The 20,379-nt window shown below is 41.2% G+C and overlaps 1 protein-coding gene across 1 annotated transcript in view; it reads left to right on the forward strand.

The window, feature by feature from the left end:
• Positions 1–20,379, forward strand: part of LOC141950200 (neural-cadherin-like) — a 59,713-nt gene that overhangs the window by 35,718 nt on the left and 3,616 nt on the right. Inside the window, exons 17-31 of the mRNA XM_074884723.1 lie at positions 1,342–1,625; positions 2,609–4,226; positions 6,134–6,227; positions 7,011–7,195; positions 7,811–8,043; positions 9,032–9,309; positions 10,958–11,172; positions 11,465–11,596; positions 12,374–12,497; positions 12,635–12,767; positions 12,850–13,030; positions 15,875–16,041; positions 16,734–16,998; positions 17,771–17,951; positions 19,323–19,576. Coding sequence (XP_074740824.1) covers positions 1,342–1,625; positions 2,609–4,226; positions 6,134–6,227; positions 7,011–7,195; positions 7,811–8,043; positions 9,032–9,309; positions 10,958–11,172; positions 11,465–11,596; positions 12,374–12,497; positions 12,635–12,767; positions 12,850–13,030; positions 15,875–16,041; positions 16,734–16,998; positions 17,771–17,951; positions 19,323–19,576 — 4,344 coding nt within the window. The remainder of the gene's footprint in view (positions 1–1,341; positions 1,626–2,608; positions 4,227–6,133; positions 6,228–7,010; positions 7,196–7,810; positions 8,044–9,031; positions 9,310–10,957; positions 11,173–11,464; positions 11,597–12,373; positions 12,498–12,634; positions 12,768–12,849; positions 13,031–15,874; positions 16,042–16,733; positions 16,999–17,770; positions 17,952–19,322; positions 19,577–20,379) is intronic.

Below are 20,379 nucleotides of genomic sequence, written 5' to 3' on the forward strand. Positions count from 1 at the left end.
AGAGTCAGTTTTACTTATTACTATTGCAAGAAAACCAAACCTGTATGCTTTTTAGTGAGTTAGTGGGTTGAATATGCTTGTGCAAGAATCTGACAACAGTGAAAAATGTGGGATGACATGACCAGAAATTAAGGCAGGGAGAAGGCAGGAAAAAAGGGAAAGCCAGACCTCTTTTTGGGCTCACACTTACATCAACTCTGATGGTGTGAAACTGCCCCTACAGTGTGGTGACACCAGATGGGTTGAGCCAGTCCAACAGCATGCACCACCAGGCAGTTCCTGTCTTTGCTTCTGCTGTGGCTTTTTTGCTCCTTTCATGAGCTGGTCCAGCTCAACTTGCTGGAGAAAAACAAACCCATTGAAAAAAAGAAGGCAAGCTGGTGCGTTGGTGACAGAGCCCAAATGAGCACCAGAGGAACGTGTTGCTGGGAGGAGGTGGGAGCTGACCATTCCTTTCGGTGGCAGTGCTGTGATGCCTGTGCCTCTTAGTGCCCATGATGGAAAAGTAAAGAGGCCATTTAAAACCAGCTCTGCACTTGAGAGAATTTGGAAAAAGCAACTAGCAAGTGATGCTCAGACTCATGCTGCAAAGGCAGCCAAGCCCTTACAAGCACTAATGTTGGGCACATGCTTTTCACTTTTTTGCTATCCATGTTGCTCTAGTCTTCTCATCCACAGTTGACTCACAACTTAAAATGGGAATATTCTTTCTACTCCTGGCAGTTCACCTATTTAATTTGGGAAATTACTTTCTATCCTGGAATGCAATGTCATGTATTTTTTTCCTTTTCAAATAAGTAAACATGAAGCACCAAACCATTTTTTTTTGTTCCTAAATGTTTTGCAGCAAACAACTGCTGTTGTACAGGTCAAATGTTCTTCTGAGATGAAAAGAGATTTCTTTTATATTTTAGCACCATCCAGTGGTTTAAAAAAAAAAAAAAGTTAAGGAATATTGACATTTGAAATGGGAGGCTTAGGAAACATTGAGCAAAAATAGCTTCTAGTATATTAATAGTACTTTATTTTTTTGTTATTGGCAAATCAATACACAGTAAATTAGAGGCACACAATTCCTTCATTATCAATAGACAGGTGCTTCTCTGTGACTGCAAATTATATTTGGAAATATAAATACAGACCTAACCCCCGATCTACCATACACAAACCCTTCAAATTACATACATGGATCATTGTTTGTGGCTGTGTCTATGTTTTATCTCACAGGCACATTGTAAAGTCTGGGCAAATAAGGTTTCTCTTGGATACATGTCCACTGTGTATAGCTGGATTGAGCATTCAGAGAGTGGACAGACAGTGGTCGTCTGCTTTCTATTGTAGGTGCAAATGCCAGACTAAGGTATCAGATCACATCAGGAAATGTGAAAGGAGTTTTTGATGTGGAACCTGAGGTTGGAACTGTCTTCATTACTCAGCCTCTGGATTATGAACAAGAACAACGTTATGAGCTCCGGCTTGTAGCTTCTGATGGAAAATGGGAAAACCACACTCTTATCATCATCAATGTTGTCAATAAGAATGACGAAGCACCAATCTTCACTCAAAATGAATACCAGGGAGGTGTCTTGGAGGAGCTCACAGATCTGCCTGTACTAGTCTTAAAGGTAAAACAGTTTACACAAAGTAGGGCAAAACCTGGCTTTTTGTTCACCTCAATCCCATCCATTCACACAAATCCAAAAAGATAGTTTCTTTAGGGTGGGTGAGCCCTGACATTAAGATTTAGCTAGCAACTTTCTGTAAAGAAGAAAATAAAGAAAGCCTGGTTGAATTTGCATGGTGGACTTGTTCCCTTGACCAGCATAAATAATGGTTGGACTCAATGATCTTAAGGGTCTTTTCCAACCTAAATGATTCTATGATTCTAAACATTGAAAAATGTGATGGCTTTCCTTTACAAAGTGGAGTTCACATATTTTGAGTAACTGTAAAACTTAGTGGGGTTGTCACGTGTACCTCATGCATCCAAGTCACGGACTCTGGCTACATTTATACTACCAAATAAACTTTACCAGGGATTGTTCTTTGACTCTGGAACTCGATCATCTTCATTGTTTTGTTGTTAGAGCAGTCCCTGGCATGAGGACTGCTTGGTTGGCCCAACTAGCAGTCTCCCAAACAATCCCTGGATGCAAATCAGAAGTTGGGAGTTCTCTCTGGCCTGTGCTGATAATCATCTTTGGGTGTATGGTCACCCTGATTTTGCAGCCTTCTGTTCACTCAGAGAGAAACAGTCCCCATTTGCCTTTGTATTCCAGCTCCAAAGAATTTCACAAGAAACATTTGCTCAGCAGATCTGCTATTACTTTCACTTGGTTCTTCCTGCACTTATTATCTCTTTCCAGAACATACTGGGAAGTAGAATATAATAGTCTGTCTAAACCTGATCTCTGTTTAAATGGTTTCTCTAGGCCATGCATGATGTTTATTGAAAGAGTACTTGACCTGAATGTCTCAAACCAATAGATATCTGCTGTTAAAATGCATGGTATTTATTTTGCTGCACAATACCCCCTGCTATCAATAAAAGAACAGTGATTTCCCCCTTTTTTTTACATATACACTTACCTGCTGTGGCTTGTTCCAGGTTTCTGCAACAGACCCCGACCAAGCGGCTGATCAAAATGCCATTAATTATTCCTTGCACGGGCAGGGGGCCAGTAGCGAATTCAGCATCAATGAGAACACAGGTGAGATCAGCGCAAATAAAAGGTTAGACCGTGAGAAGCGATCAACGTGGCGCTTTCTTGTTCTTGCAACGGATGAGAGCGGAGAGGGACTGACTGGCTTTGCAGATGTGATCATAGAAGTGACAGATGTGAATGACAACGTACCCCTTTTCCTCTGTGTGTTGGATGGCTGTTTCATGGGCCACATCCCTGAGGATTCTCCGGCAGACACTGCTGTCATGGAAATGACAGCAGTGGACCTTGATGACCCAAAGGCTGGTATGAATGCTGTACTAACATACAGCATCATTCAGAATGTGCAAAATGAAATTAATCTGAACTTGTTCTCAATTGACTCAGTTAGTGGCACCATCTATACAGTGCTTGGGTCGCTGGATCGGGAGAAGGAGGACAAGTACCTAGTAGTGGTTGAGGCCAGAGATGGAGGAGGGCTCACTGGGACAGGCACTGCCACTATTTTGGTGACCGATGTAAATGATCATGCTCCAGTCTTTCTGCAAAGGATCTACACGGCATTTGTCTCTGAGAATGCAAGTATTAACACTGAGGTGGCAGTGGTGTGTGCTGTGGACAGAGATGAGGGAGAAAATGCCATGGTGACATTCAGCATCCTTGATGGGGACAACGACCGCAAGTTCTCCATAGAAACAGATGAAGTCAACAACTGTGGGTTTATCCGGCTACGAAAGCGAATTGACTTTGAGAAGCCTCATGAGAGGGTGTTCAATTTGACTCTGAAAGCTGAGGACATGGATTTCTTCAGCATTGCTCACTGCGTGATCTATGTGGAGGACTCCAATGACCATGCTCCTTTCTTCTACCCCCACTTCTATGATGTGGCTGCACTGGGGGAAGACGTGCCAATTGGCACCAAAGTTATTCAGGTTTCTGCTGTTGACTTGGATTCTGGCCTGAACGGAAGGTTTTCTTTCCACCTGCTGAACAAGTCTGACCCAGGTGGCCAGTTCTCTGTGGCTAGTGATGGGTGGGTGACAGTTGCAAGACTGCTGGATCATGAGACAGTGACACGGTACCAACTGGTTGTCATTGCCACTGATATGGGGCAGCCCCCTCTGACTGGCAGTGCCACTGTTTTAGTGACTCTGCAGGATGTAAATGACAACGGGCCAGAGTTTGAGGCTCATTATAACCCTGTGGTCTGGGAAAACACAGCTTCTCCACAGGTCATCCAAATGAATGAAACCTCTACGTTGCTGTACGCTAAGGACCGAGACACTGCTGCTAATGGAGCACCTTTCTCCTTTCACCTTCTCAGTGATTTTGATAGTCTGACTAACTTCAACTTGCAGGACTTCCACAATGGAAGTGCCTTGCTCACTGCACTGCGTACCTTTGACAGGGAAGTGCACAAGGTGTTCTACCTGCCCATCCTGATCACAGACAGCGGGATCCCGCCAATGAGCTCCACCAACACACTGACAGTGAATATCGGGGACCAAAATGACCACCCACATTCTGCTGGCTACATGGAATGTCTCATTTACAGCTATGATGGTAAATCACTCTTAATGCTTGCTTCCAAGTGTGACAGTAAGGTCAAAGGAGCAGCTGTGAGATTCACAGGAGAAGTCTGTCCTGTTCCACATAAGCTAAGATCTTAGTAGAGGTGCTACTGAAGTTTGCTCAAGCCTCACCAGAGAGCAGTAGGTGTGTGGGGCACAGGACTCTGGGCCACTTGGTTTGTGGAAAAAACTGAGCCAGCCTTGAAGGATGAGCATAGCTGGCTGCTATTCTGTGCATGTTTCTATCAAACTTGAGTAATGGTCTCATGTTTGGAGATGCAGTTCTCCATCAGCATTAACATTTCAGGGAGAAAAAAATTAAAAAATTCATAATGTTGCTGAGAAGTGATGAGTCTGAATGCTGAGAACCTTCTTCCTCCTCCTTAAACCTTTTTCCTCCTCCAGACTGAATTCACTTTTAGTCAACCCACTTAAGCTGAACTCATGTGTAAACTGCCTGAGACATTCACACAGGCCTTCAGCTGACAAATGCTGTTAAGGGGGAATTTTCTGTGAATGTTGGCTGCAGGCAGTGTGAGAGAAGCCTCCTTTCCCCTCTTGCTTTGGCAATTAGCTAGCAGTTCTCTTGTGATCCAGTGTCCCCACATAATAAACACAACAGCAAAATAAACCACACTGGTAAAAAGATTTTGGGATGCTCAGGTGTTTTCTTCCTCTTCTACTTTGCTATGTATCAGTGGTTCGATAGCACATTAAATAGATTGTCGATTGTGGGCACACTAGAAACTACTGTGTAGATGCTGTTGATATTTGTACTGAAACATTGTTCTGCCTGTTGTGTGCTCACTCTTAAGTTCAGCTTATTTTAAAGTTGAAACCAAGTCTGGTTGCTGTTTGCTGAGAAACTCTGCTTGTAGCCTAAGTACCAGATCTTTTCATTAAGCCTGTATTCCCTTTCAGTTGCATCTTTAAAGGTTAAACTCATCTGTACTGTTAATTTCTGGGAGGGACTATTCAAGTCTTCAGATCTTTGGTTATTTAAACTTTTAAGGAGAGACAGAATCAGAAGGCTACTATCATGTTGTAAGTTACATTCATATAATGTGGAAGTCAAACACCAGGGCATCCTGTATACTGTCTCCTGTAAAATATCCAATGAATGTTGCCACAGTTGCAGGAGAGGGACAGTGTTCTCTCCTTTTTGCATGCAGTCCCTCAGTTGTCAGGGTTTGTGCTGTTCCCTTTCATAGGGTGAAGTCCCACATTTTTTCCTCTTCTTTGTGTATCCTCTATTCTTTACCCAGTAGATCTATGAATTCAGATACCTGTGGACCTTTCCTTCAGAAACAGCATTTGTAAAACAACAAAATACTAATTTGTGAGCCTTGCTGAGAGGATGCAAAACCAGCAGAACACATGCTACTTTCCATCTCACCCAAAAGTCTCAGCATCTACTCAAAATAAGTCTGGTTACCATGTTTTGGACATCCTCTCTATCTTGCTGTAATTTCCTCCAATTTGCTATTGTTTTTTGCTCTTTATAACCCAGTCAGCATTTTTGGTTTTTATCCTGCCAAAACGCAATCCCTGTCTAAACCACTCTGTAATTTGGTTGGATACTGCAGCCAAAATAGTGAAAATGAGTAATTCTGAATATCTTTTACATCTTTCCTCAGATATGGCTTTTCTTTTTTCCTTCCTGTTGCTTTTCATTGCAGCCACCTGTTGAATTAAATCTATGTAGCCATGCACCAAACACCCAATAAGCAGGACACCATGTGGTGTTTGCAGTCTGGTGCACATCTTCTCTTGGGAACTATCACAACTATTTTTGTAGAGGTTTTAGACTTAAGACAAACCAATAAAGCTTGAATGGACAACCTGTTTGTGTACACGTGAGAAGTCCGACTATGCCACTTATATGCTATGTTGTTTTAGGCATCCTCCCCACGACTGTACTGGGCCAGGTCCGTGCCCCTGATGATGATGACTGGGATCACAAAATCTACCAATTTGAAGGGAAATCATCAAGGTATTTGGAGATAAAAATGGGAGTTGAGTGAAATGTATGGAAAACTTGCCCACACATAGAACTGTAAAAAGTATTTAAACTGCCTTTTTTTGAAAACAAGTGTGCGAAAGCATTTTGTTGGTTAGATGCTTGTGTGTAGCTGTCCAAAAGCCCTTCTGAGTATGAGGCTGCAGCAAATAACACTGCATGCTAAACTAGTTTGCTTCCCATTGCTTGATGGGCTAGAACACCATTCTAAATTCCTGTTCACAGTCTTACCCATAATCAGTATCAGTGAGCCACTACAGAAAAAATACCCATTAATTTCCATCGTCCTTCATCCAAGCTCCCGGGGAGCTGGTGTTTCTGTGTCACTACTGGTTTTAAGACCTTATTTGTATTTGATGTATTCACACCAAAGTGTCTGGATTGTGACCGGGGTTGAGAGGTACATGTGTCATTTGGCAGTTTTGACAGAGGTGTCACTCTCAATGAATCTATCTAAACTAAGAGTTTGCACTGTTTCCAAAGTTATGGCTATAGTAGTCTGAATCTTCCTACACAGTTAATATGGTATAAAAGAGGAAGAAACCTTCTTGATATACTGGCAAAGAGTTATTAGGAACCAACAGAAGGCGATGTAAAAAAGTTCTGTTCTGCTCTGTCCTTTCATGAGGGAACACATCTGCTTTTTTTGATAGCTTTCTCAAAATAAAGTAGATCAGAAAAACCATCAGTGATGATAATTACTATTTAGCTTTTGAACTTCTCATAGCTTGTTCCTTGGCTTAACTCTTATTACAGGTACTTTATCCTTAATGATAACTCAGGTTTGCTGACTATTAAAGAAGGAACCCCACCAGGAACATACAACATAAGAGTTAGAGTCATTGATGGAGTCTGGCCAGATGTTGTCTCAACTGTAAAGGTTACAGTGAAGGAAATCAAAGATGATGCCCTCCATAATGCTGGTTCTGTACGAATAAAAGGTAAGCAGCGTGATGAAGTACATTAGGATCATAATACTGAAATCTACCTCCTTAATGTTACTGCTGTGCTATTTAGAATTCTAATGATCTTAGACATGTAATGAGAATTAATAGTTTTCTGGGTAAGGGTTTGAAAATGCATCTTTGTTTGCACGGTCCTCTGACACTGCGTGTGAAGAAGCATCTGTGGAGAAAAAAGACAGCAAGAAATGCTTGTCTGGTGCAGAAGACAAAGATTAAAGGTTCCTACACCCAGTTTTTAACAAAACAGCAATTTATATTTCAGAAAAATCCTTTATTTGAACAAGCGTCTTCCTGAAATTCACCAAATTGTTTCAATATTTGTAGAAAAGTAAAATCTTCTTAAACATGTTTCTGATTTAAAAGAATAATAATAATAAAAAAAGAAATTAATAAGAGTGAAAAAGCTTCAGAACACAAACCCTGAGCAGAAGCCAGCATGGAAAATTTCAGAGCCTAAAAATGAAAATACTTCTGAATTTGCAGTTGAGTTCATTTTCTGTAACCTTAATATTTATTCTGTAGTGCTTCTCTCTTTTATTGCTACAACAGTTGCAAGATATGTGTTTGTCAGCTTTTTAAATTCTATCGCAGATATCACTCCAGAGGAGTTCATATCCCAGTCCCCTGAAAACCAGAGTAAATACTACCAGATGAAGAAGCTGCTTTCAGAAATTATATCAGTCCAACTAGAAAACGTTCACATTTTCAGTGTATTAAATAGTCCAAGTCAAACCCGAGGGATTGATGTTTGGTTTGCAGTTTATGGTCCACCTTATTATAAAGCAGAAAAACTTAATGGCAATGTAGCGGCCTCCAGAGTGTGGGTAAGTATCCATACTACATATGAAACCACAGCATCTTGTCATTGTGTCTATTCAGATAATAACCATTGCCTAGTGAATGCGCATACTTAGAATGACTAAGGGAGCAATGTGTAAGAAAAATGGGTAGTTTTAATCAGTAAAGTCGTATACTCCTTTAGCACTTACATTAAAAGTTTCAAATATGAATGCTTTAAAAGCCAGCCTATAAATACACATCAAGTCCCCTAAACACAATGGGCTTTTAGGAATCTGAACATGTTTTTCCTATTGAAAAGACTGTAAAACTGCATGGTGTCTTGATGTTTTGATTTTTAATCCTCTACACAGAAATGTTCTGTAGCTGAAACTCACAAACCAGTCAAAAGTTCCAACTTTCTGAGTTAAGAGGGCAAAGCAGTAAAATAACTGCTCTCCAGTGGAAAAACACGTTGGAAATGTGCATTGACAATTTAGTAAAGTTCCTGCCCCTCTTTGCAAAAAGAGTATTGATAAGAGTTAAATGACTTGTTCTGTTGGAAATGTGTCTGTTGGTACACAGAGGCTGAAATAAGAGTTATGTTTAGAATCAGTGCTGCAGTACCAACTCACTCTTGCCAGAAAAGGTATTTCTTCAGTGTGCAATGCCTGTCTATTCTTCCCAGTATTTTTAAGACAGAAGTTCAAATTAAAAATACAGCTCAGATGCTATGTAAATAATCCATCAGAACCATCAGTGATTAAAATTTATCCACTCAGTTTATGATGAATGTGATAATGTTTTTGTCCTCTAAGTGCTTACTCATGCTATAACTGACTCACACCAAGGCTTTGGCCTTAACAGATGCCAGGCTGAACTGCCTTTGGCTGGATAGGGTAAGGTAGATGTTGGAAGGAAGTGGCACAGCAACTAATTTTGAAAATAAATAAGAGTTGGGCTTTTCATTGCTGTCATTTGTGAGTTTCCTTTATGTGGAAAAGTCAGATGAATGCAACTAATTGTTCTCCGCAGCTGGAAAACATCTTGGATATAAATACCACCCAGATTGGCATTGATGAATGTGTGACTGCAAACTGCACTCATAGCAGCGGATGCATCAGCAAGCATGAACAGAGTCATATGCCAACAATAACCACAGCTGGAAGCTTTTCACTGGTGTCTGTAACAGTGCTGAGTCGTGCCCTGTGTGGCTGTGCAGCTCGGGAGAGTCCTCATCTCTCCTGCTCCTCATACCAGACAAACCCTTGTCTCAATGGCGGCACATGTGTGGATACTGATTTGGGCTACAGGTTGGTAAAGCTTTGTCTGGTGTGCAAACAAAATGCTTCTAGTTCAGTCTGTAAGAAGGATGACTGGAAGCTTGAGGAGGCAACACTGTGTGTCTTCTCGCTGTGGCAGATCTGAGTTTTGTTATACTTCACACACAGGTCTTGCAAACAAACCTCTATTTTCAGGCACTTAGGTCTGTCATAGTTTCCAGGAAAACCTTGGGAAGTTTGCAGGCTGCACCGGTTCCATTAATGCCACCCTGCAAAATGCTCTTATTTTGTGCAGCCTACCTTAATGCTGTTAAGCATTTTAATCACATCGCTTAACAACCACTTTCCCACATTTCTTGCCTCATTTTTCTCCAAAAATGACATCTCATAGATAAAATAGTATAAAGATGAAAAAAATGATGGGACTATACTACCTCAGAATGAGCCTGGTCCCCTTGCAGAAGGAAAGCCTTAAGCATGTTTGCTTAAAAATGGTCATCTCAACATAGGAAAGCAGAAACAACTGGCCAGCCTCTTCTGAGCACCCTTGATAGGGGTGACAGGACTCAAACTGAAGCTGCAGAAGCACTGGTCATGGTAAAGATCTGAGTCTGATGTTGCTGCTCAGATGTAATCAACCAGGGAAATTTTGCTGCACAGAAACACTTGGTAGGCTCTGCCATCTAGCATTTGCTCAATTCTGAGGTTTCTTTGCTTCTGCTCTATTTTCAGTAGTTTTGTGAGTGATCTTTTCCTGTATCCTACCCCTGTCATTCCGCTCTCAGTAGGTACCAGCAATCTATGGGAAGCAGAAACTAAGAAATAGGGGCCCAGCTGGTCTCCCTCCCTGTCCTCCTGCCTATTTCTGTTGCTCCTTTGGTTTCTGCGTTACAGGTTTTGTTATTGTCATGCTGTGATTACTCTTTTCTACAGAATCCCCAGAGTATTAAGGAAAGAACCCCAAGCATCTATTTTTGATAGTGTAAAGGAAATAAACCAGCAAGTAGCTTGCAATAAGAGTGAAGATAACAAGATCTATGACTGTTACACCTCTTCTCACTTTTTCTGGGCAGTACTACCTTCCCATACCCTTTCTGGGGAGATTCTGATTGGACACAAAAGGAAAATTTTTCACAGTGAGAACAATCAGCCATTGGAATAATCCCCTCAGGGAAATGTGGATTCCCCAACATTGGACACTTTTAAGATCCAGCTGGACAGGGTGCTGGGTCGTCTTGTCTACACCATGCTTTTGCCAAGAAAGGTTGGACCATATGATCCTTGAGGGTCCCTTCCAACCTGGTATTCTATGATTCCTTTGCTTTCCCTGTCAACATTATAAAGTCTTTAAACAACTAAGCCTAGTGAAAAGTGGGTTTCTTTTTTTTGTTGAAGAGATAGAGGTTTTCATATGCTTTTTATATGACAATGGCTCCATCATTTATTTACAGAATATTATACATACACATATTATCATTTAGAGCTAAAGCTAAATTGTGTTTGTACAAACAAGTCAATAGCGAACATTTTATGATGGGAGTTTTCCTTCTGCTTAACTTATGCTATGGCCTAGGCAACATGGGCTCCTATGTTTAAAGTGGACAGTCCTGCTGTGGGAAAAGCCCTTCATAACTTCTGCTTGGATAGTGGAATTTTGCTTTTATTTATTTTTTCATAGATGCAAATGTTCTGCAAATTTCCATGGACCAGACTGCCAGCAGACAAAACACAGCTTCAGAGGCCACGGTTATGCCTGGTTCCCTCCCCTTAAGCCTTGCTTTGAGAGCCGCATCTCCTTAGAGTTTATCACTGAAGTTGCTGATGGCCTTCTGTTGTACCATGGACCAGTGGCACGAGGACAGCCTGGAGAACGGCAAGATTTCATTGCATTAGGTTAGCAACTTAAAGAGTGTTTGTTCTCTGTGTTTGTGTGAAGGTTAGATTCTACGCGTTGAAAGTACTAGTTGATATTTTTTTTATAAATGGTTCAGAAAGATAGTTCTGGAGAAAAAGGAGAATATAGAACAATTTACTAGCATGCCTGGTTTGTATCCAGTGTTAGAAGTTGGATTTTTTTGAACTGGCTAAAGAACTCCTCCAACTAAAATCTAACTATAACAGTCAGTTCAGCTGGGTTTGAGTGGGAACATGGTTTGTGCGTATCCAATGAGTCTTTTCTTTGCAGAGCTCTCCAGTGGCGTCCCGTCGCTGACCATAAGACACAGCTCTGGTGAGCTTTTCCTGCAGCTGTCACAAAAGGTTAATGTTGCAGATCGCCGCTGGCACAATATAAAAATTATAAATGATGGAAAGGCAAGTGTAAATATGGACAATCCTGTGGAAGCACATCTACCTAATTATCCCTTCCCAAATCCCTCCTCCCTTCTGTAGAGCTCTTTCATCAACCAGTGTTTCATCATGTCTGCAACAGCAGGGATTGAAGTTTGTCAGCTCAGACATCTCCTTAGTCTTAAGGCAATGAAGCAGAACAAGGCCTGGAGAAGTCCGATCCTGTTTAATGATCCTATGTATCGCTTTGACCACAGAGTTGTGATAATACAGGGGCTAAATGCTTCCTGGACTGATAGAGGGAAATACACTTAATTTCTCTGAGTGGGAAACTCTGCCCCACCAAGTGACTTTAGACATGCAGCACAAAGGAGATAGATATGCTTTTGTATAAGGGAATATCTTGCTTTTCTGAACATCTTGCTGATATAACACTGGTGGAGGCATCTGCTAGGCTCCCCCTTCCTCTCCTCCATAAGACAAGCTGAGAGGGCATATCAGGACCTGGGATGGGAAACCTGGCAGACCGTATGCTCTGAGAAAATGCCAAGAAAATCCCATCTTCCCTCTACTGCGTCGATGATTTGGCATGGTCATGGTAGAGTCAGATCTTTCTTTTGTGTGGCTTCTTAGTTATACACCTTCCAGATTAGTATGTGGAAGTGGTTTATTATTTTAATAAAGTTTCCTGTGCTGTAACTACTGGTTAATATTCACCCCTCTGCTAAGTGAAAGAAAATGTGTAATTAAAATGTATGCACGTCTCCGGGTGCAAATGTTTTAAATAATGCCTTTCTCTAGAAAGTGAAGCTGATTCTTGACCACTGCGTAAATGTCTCAGTTAGAGACAATGACAGTGTCATTAAGAAGATCTCCCAAGTGGATCTGGCTGCCTGTGAAGCCTCTGAAGAGACTGTGGGATCTCAAAGGTAAAAAAACCCAGCAAAACAAACAACAAGAACTAGAAACATGATTACTCAAAAGAGCTAAGGAAAAAGGAAGGGAAAAATTCAGCCAAGTTGCTGTATTTTCCATGCCACTGATTCTTTCCCTCACTTCCCTTCAGCATGGGTAAGCTCTTCAGTGGACATCAGCCCCTGCAGCTAGGTGGAGTTAAGAAGACTTTGCCTTACCACGATTCACAAAGGCACTTCAGAGGGTTTGTTGGCTGCATACGCAATGTCATTGTTGATAGTAAGGTAGGGCTACTAAGACCACTGTTGGGTTTACTGCTGTTAACTGTAGACACCTGATGTGATGCTTCTCTTTGTCCTTTTCCAGGTCTATGATTTAGAGCGCCCTGCAGAGTCCTTGAACAGCGCTCCTGGCTGTGTCCTTATGGATAAAATGTGTCAGAGCGGTGGGATGGCCTCCTGTGGCACCCACGGCAAGTGTGTTGGTGGTTGGGGTTTCTTTCGCTGTGACTGTTCTCCAGGATATGCTGGACCAGCATGTGAAAAAGGTACTGCAAGCTCTAGGGAGAAATTCATGGTGAGGATCTGTGGGAACTGCCTCAAACATACTACTCTAAATTTGCCACAACTTTGAACTGAGTAGCATAATAAGACCATGCTGTACTCTGGGAATGATTTAGACCTGTAATGATGTAAAGAGCCTTCTAACTCTTGTTGAATAAAGATAATGTCACAGATGAGGGTCTTGTTGAGACCTGCTTTACTTTGTAGGGGAGAGCAAGTGGTCAGATGAGTAGTTTTGTCCTTTTCATCACAGCACCTTATTTCTCAGTGGTGAAAGATGAAACATTCGGCACCATGCATTCTTTCTCTGATCATACTGATCACAAAATGTAGTTTAACGAACATGGTACTATTTGTTACCTTACAGTGGTTATAAGAGAGATAAGGTTGCCAGCTTGGTGTGTTCTCTCTGTGCAAATTGGGGGTATAGGCCTCAAGTTATCCTCAGGCCCAATTTTCCATCTATAAAACAGGGATAATTGCATTTGTGTCTGTCACTGTAATGAATTGAAGCTTGTGCAATGCCCCTAGACCACAGCAGTGAGTGCATGTGAGGACATATCAGGCTGGCTCCAGCAAATGCATTATCCTGTACAAATTCAGCATGAAATATGTATCAGAGGACAAAAGCATGCAAGGGTGGATAATGAAAACCTCAGAGACATTGTAAGAAAGTGCAAATTTTAGCACAATTCAAAAATTTAGAAAATAAATTCTTTAACTCCTAGTAGCCCACAGCCATATTCAGAGTACAGGGGACACACACTTGAAGTTGGCTCTGCCCTCCCTATCTTATACCTTCACTCGCCATTGTTCTGAAGCAGAAATCAGAAGTGAGTTACAGGTGTTTATTGGGATTTTACCTGCCGTGTCTAGGTACAAGGTGCAAACAATGGGGTTGATCATAACAGTCTATAATGAGCACCATAACTTTGGGGGCTTTGTGTAGTGTTGGAAGAGAATTAGCCCCCTCAGTCCTGTAGTTTCAATGAGCTACAGATGAGGATGAGCAGCAGTGAGCAGCTGGAAAGAAGCACATTCAAGCTAGTGTTGAATCAATGTGTTGTGATTAGTAGACAGGGCTGGTAGTGTAGTACACATATCCTTTCAGCTCAATGCACTTACTTCTCCTTTTTGTATATGGAACAATAATACCCTATGCAAGCAGCCAGACCCTCTCTTCCTTTCTCCATCTGCCACACAAGACTTAAAAGGTGTGACAGTAAATTACTCAGCAGAAGCTGTCTGTTCAATGGGGTGAGGACTGGAATCATAATTGGCCTGGAGTTTTCACTGTTTAAAGTGTTTATAATGTCCACAGAAATGGTTAATATAGCTCAGTTATTTGTATTAATGTTTTGCAGATGGATGATACTGGTTTATAAACATCTGCCTAGGTTGAAATCTTACTCTTTTTTGTATTAACTTGGGACGCTGGTTCACAAACACAACTGCTGTATTGGCTCCTACCCCTTACCACTATGGGTCAAACCAAGTGCTCAGAAAGTAATTACTCAAAATCCATAAGCCATATCCTGATGTAATAGGAAAACATCGATTGGTTCCAGCTTCTTCCAATATATTTGGCTGCGAAATGCTGGTGTTCAGCTGGTGCTTTATGAATGGCCGAGCCATGCTCGCAGCAAGAATCAGTCAGCTCAGGACAGGAGTCACTGTAGTGCCTCAAGAAAACCCATCTCTGCTCATCAGCTAGAGCCTGTAGGTGCAGAGACAGTGAACAAGAGAGAACAGTGGGTTAGGAAGAATAATATGAGGGGCATAACCTAGAGGAGAAAAGAAAACGCACTTCAAGAAAGAAAAGAAAGAGGAGAAACAGTGAGAGAGAAGAGAGTACAGAAATGAAATCTCTTGATCATTTGATATTTCATGTCCTGAGAACCAGACTAAATGCCCCAGGATGAGCTGGGCACTCTTTGGATTTTTACTTGCATGACACTGACCTCAGATTAGCTGTTGGTGATCCAACATTCTTCCTGTCTAACTTGGACTATGTCTTTATTTGGTAAGAAGAATTTTTTTTTCAACTAGGCTGTGACCAGAACAAGCAGATCTAGGATTGCTGTCAGTGAGACTGAAATTGGTGCCTGCTGCATAAGAACACCACGGTCTGGGTGGTTTTGTGGTTTTTGATTTCCACAGAAGTGTATAGTACATCTTCATCAAACTCTCTGCTGGATGACTCTCAGATGGATTCCCCAGGATAATGGGGAAAGAATTAATTTCAGTGCATTTTCCCCAGTTAAAATAATAACCACTGACTTAATCTCTGATAAAAAAAAAAAAACCCACATGACTTTTGACTTTGTGCCTGCCCTGAGGCTTTCTCTTGTGCCAACTGAAATGGGAAGTAAAGTGCATATTTTCTAACAGTGGCAGTTATTAACCACAGGACTAAACTACTGAAAGAAACATTAGAGTCTCTTTTTTTTTTGGTCTTCAGATCAACACCAACTACTTTACTGGAAGATACATTTCAGATCTTAAAAAAAAAGTTATTGAGTTCAGTGTAGAAGTGATTGGGTAGAACATGTAGCTTGTGACAGGCAGAATGTTAGACATGGTATCTAATTATCTCTTTCCTGCCTAAATTCTGTATCCTTGATTTGTTCTTTTAATTCCCTTGGCAGTGGCGGGGTGCTTCATTACTTTCATCATTATGTCATCCTCATGATGCTTCATTGTGTTGACAAAATTTCTTAAGAACTAAAACTTTGGCATTCAGAACTGTTTCATTCTCAAGCAGTAGAGATCTGAGGGAGCCATAATTTCTGGGATTTTCATTTTGGTTTTGTGTGTGTTGTGCTTAGTTCTTCCAGAATGGGCTTTTGGAAGGGACAGTTGGATCCATTATGAGCTGAGAAGCATCCTCAGCACTCACAGCACTCGGATCCAGCTGATGGTGCGTACCCGTATCTCGCACAGCACCCTTCTCAGCTTGGCCTCTGCAGATGGGAATGGATACATCCACCTGGAGGTGAGCAGTCCAAAAGCCATTCTGTTTCAGTGCTTTTGATTTTTCATGAAGTACCTTAGTAAGAGAAGAAGATGCAGTTTCTGATTAAAGACACCTATTCTGTAATGTAATAAAGAGCAAGAGTTTTCCACATGAGGGTAACTATTCCCATTTGTGTTGTCCTTCTCAGTATTACCCTTTCATAGCATAGATTCTAGTTGTTTCACTGCCTGCAAAATGTACGGGTGAGTACATTTAATACACATGAATGGGGAAGACTGTTTTGTCCTGTTTGCCTTCTCCCTTTGCTTCTGTCTGTCTCCAGCTTGTCTCTACATTTGTGTTGCTGTTGAAAAAAGCTGTCTGGATTATATTAGCTAGACAGAGGCTAATTATTGCAACTGTAACAGAAGGGTCAGCTGGGAAGACTTAGAGGTAGTCATCAATAGGGAGAAGACTGATAAAAAGGTTCATGTCAGTTAGAAGAGTGGCCTGTAAAGAATAACTCTTTTTAAGAAAATTTAAGAAAATAATTTAAGAAAGTAATTCCTAAACCTACAGTTTTCTTGTAATTTTTATTCGGGAATAAAGCACTTAGAAACAAGAGTGCCATTTTAATTTTAAAAACTCAGGTCCATTTCTTGAGGCAGGACTGTGTAATAACATTTAGAAGTGCATTTCTGTTATTAAAGGTCTTTATCATCTTCCTCTAGATGGTTGAAGGTTTCTTTAGCATTAACTTCAGCATGGGGGACAAAAATCACTCTCTGAGAATGAGGACATTACGTATAAACAATGGCCAGTGGGTTCTTCTGACCATGGAGCGTTACAACAATGAATTTACCCTGCGTGTTAATAGTGGTGGAGGTGATCGAGAAGTAACCTCTGTCTTGGGTACAAATAGATGGTTTGAAATGGATTGGGCAAGCATCATGCTAGGAAACCGCCTTCCCAATCATTCAGAGAGCGATTTCCAAGGTAAGTGATATGATGGGTTCCTAAAAGGAGGGAATTAAAGCCTAAAAGTGGCATCTTTGAGTGCATTGGAGAGTGTAAAACCTGAGTAAGAATTCCCATGGAGACTACTATGCCCATGAAATCCCACCTCCTCTACTAGGGAATTCAGAGCCAACGTTCAACTCTATTTGCCATTGTATCTGGTCCTAGTGAAGATGTGACATTTCCTGTAGATATCAAAAAATAGCACTTCAGATTTTTATTTCCCATGCTAAAGGACCCAAGCAGGGAATTCAAGCTGCAATCTTCACTCCGTTTTTGCCTTGGAAGGGTTTAAGGAACAGACACAACACCTCTTGGTAGGAGGAGAAGGACTTGCAAGGCAATTCATGGTGCTCTCTTGATTTCCTGGAGTGGGGTACTGGGACTTTGAGATTGTGGTTCAACAAGACAGCTTTTTCCATTCTGTTGCTTCTCATTCAGCCCCACTTTTAAGTTCATACTTTAAATCTAGATTAATTTACTGGAGCTGTCCTGATTCATAGGACAGTTCTGCTAAATCATTGCATTGGTACAACCAAGCTGTCTGGGAGAGGCATTGCCGATCTGTAGATCGGCCAGACCACACACGCACATGTAGCTCTTCTAAAATAAAACTGATAAGCAGTATAAGGATCTTCTTAAAAATGTTTTAAATTTTCTACAATGCTCTAAGGTCTCCTGCATATGTATTGGGGGTGGGGAAGTTGCTAACTCAATGTATTTCTCTGTACACTCCCCTGCTTTGATGCAGGTTGTATGCGTGATGTCCAGCTGAATGGTCAGCCACTTCTCGTGGAAGGCAAAAACACAGAGTTTGGCTTAATTCTGAGGCGGCAAGGTGTCATGATGGGATGCCATTCCAGTGCCTGCAGCAGCCACCCCTGTCACAGCCCTTTCCTTTGTGTAGACCTGTGGAGAAAATATGAATGCCGGTACATTAAGCTTTTGTTTTCCTCCAGGGGTGGTTGGGAAACTCTTTCTTTCCACCTTGGTTCAGGCAGCTTGATTCTAGCAGTGAAATTCCCTGCTGCTGCTGGCCAGAGAGGGGCATCCCAAGGACAAATCCTTCTCTCCATCTCATCGCCCATCATGGACCAAACTGGCCTTTTCCTGCAAGTCTGATATGGAACCTATTTACTCCACCATTTTTTCCATGGTGAGAAGATCACAGGCCAGTGAGGAAGTGAAATGCTCTTTGATGAAAGGTGGATTGCAAAAGCTTTGGACTCTCCTCCTCTGTGTGAAAATATATATATTCTTATATAGCATATATATATATAGTGTGTATATATATGTATAAAATGTATATTGCATATACAAGATATATATTTACATATATTTTCTGTAAAGAAGTTGGAACTAATCATACTTTGTATGAATCAATGAGACTTTCAAAATTAGACTGTCACAAAACTGGATTCTAAAATTGGCTGCCCAGGGTCAGAACGAAAGCCCACCAGCTGGTATCTTACACAGTTAGTTCCTTGGAGACGATCCACTCTTTAAAGTAAAATTTCAAAATATATGCTAAAATATGCAAATCAAAATACAGGCATTTCTGTTAAAAACCCCAAACATACATACATGCAGAACTGAGAGGAGCCACTTGAATTCCTTCAATTTAGCTGAAATTTGGCACTTCTGAGGCCTGATGAAAAGAGGCTGTGAGATGGTCTTAAGTGTGCCTTGGGACACTCCTTTCTTCAGTTTACTTGTGGAAGAACAATATGAAAGCTCTTCCATTTACTCACTAGCATTTCTTCTTTGGACTGCAGAAAGGAGGTTTGTGCCCTCAGGGTATTCCTCCATGGCCTCTTCAATTACATAGCAGAAGAAATTACTTTCTCTGCAGTCCTGAAAGACAAGATGGGTCATTCTGAGGAGTTCAATTACATCCGTCCCAAAGGTCCAAATGAACATTACAAAGCTTATACTAAGTGCTTGCTAGCCCTTTTCCCACTGATCTCAGCTATTCATTTCCTTCTAGGGGTTTTAAACACATCTGTAGAAAAAGAGCTAGTCTGTTCAGAAGCTGATGGATCCCTTTTTTCAAGGAAGGAGTGAAGCTCTTCTGCATACCTTCTGGATAGGGAAAGCAGAACATATGTTCATGTTTTCATAAGCCTACTAGCTCACTATGTTAGACTTTAAATGTATTTCATACTATCAATGTGGATTTGTGGTTTGATTGAAAATACTTTAATTATTTGCTTTAAAGAAATACTAACTAACTTTGCACAAAACAACATACAACTCCAGGTGCTTTGCTTGCCTAAAAGATGTCTTCTGCTTTTGTTGTTCAGGTGTCCAGCTGGGAAGGTAGAAGTGACCGACAACCTTACAGGGCTCAGACACTGTACTTCATCACCTTGTGGACACTGGACCTGTAGGAATGGGGGTACCTGTGTGGCTCAATCCCAAGACAAGACTATCTGCCATTGCCCCGAAGGTTACAAGGGAAGATGGTGTGAAATTAGCCAGGTGAAGGCTGGAAGACCCATTGGACTCAGTTCTGGCTCTATTCTGGCAATCAGCATGTGCCTCCTTGTCTTCCTAGGTAGGAAAGCAAGTACCTTTTTTCTTTCTTTTTAATCTTGTACCTTGCTCCGTTGAATCAAGTCTGCTTTACCCTTGGATGTTGTGATCAGTGTTTCACTTTTTCTGGAGATCATCAGTTGGGAGTTCACCTGAGGATGCTAAGAGACAGGCACCAGCACATAGTTACAGTTTACTTGCTTTGAAGCCAGTTCAAGCAAATTTAGGACTTCTCGCTTTAGAATCACTGATTTTCAATCCTTCTTAAGTAAGAGCTTTCCATCTATGTGTGTGAATCTGTGTGCAGCCACATCCATCTGAAACTCCCACCTGCCCTGAGCCCTTACATTTGTAATAGGTAGGACCTACAGCTAGTACCTACTATTCACATATTAGGAAGGAAGAGATCTTCCTCTAAAAAGTTTATGATCTTAACAAGGCAAGCCTCATTAAGAGTGTGGGGCAGGAAGAGATGGTCACAGTGTGTCCTGTTTCAGGCACACTTTGGCTGAAAATAACACCATAAAACTATTTTCATATTGATAAACTGCATACACATCTCAGAATAGTAAAGACTCCATGATTATATTACACTTGTAACCTTCATTAAAACAGTGTTTTACTTACTTTGGGTATCTTATTTACTCAGGATTGGTGAAAGGCCAGAGATTGGCCAAAATGCCTTCTATTTAAATGGATTCCTTTAGGTAAGTAAAATACCCTTTAATGAAGTTTATGACGTAATATACATAGATGATTCTTTACATTCCTGAATATAAGTTGTTTGTATATTAACAATTACACATTTCTTACCTGGGAATTTGC

The sequence above is a fragment of the Strix uralensis genome, chromosome 1 (assembly GCF_047716275.1).
Source record: "Strix uralensis isolate ZFMK-TIS-50842 chromosome 1, bStrUra1, whole genome shotgun sequence".
In the NCBI taxonomy this organism is placed as follows: domain Eukaryota; kingdom Metazoa; phylum Chordata; class Aves; order Strigiformes; family Strigidae; genus Strix; species Strix uralensis.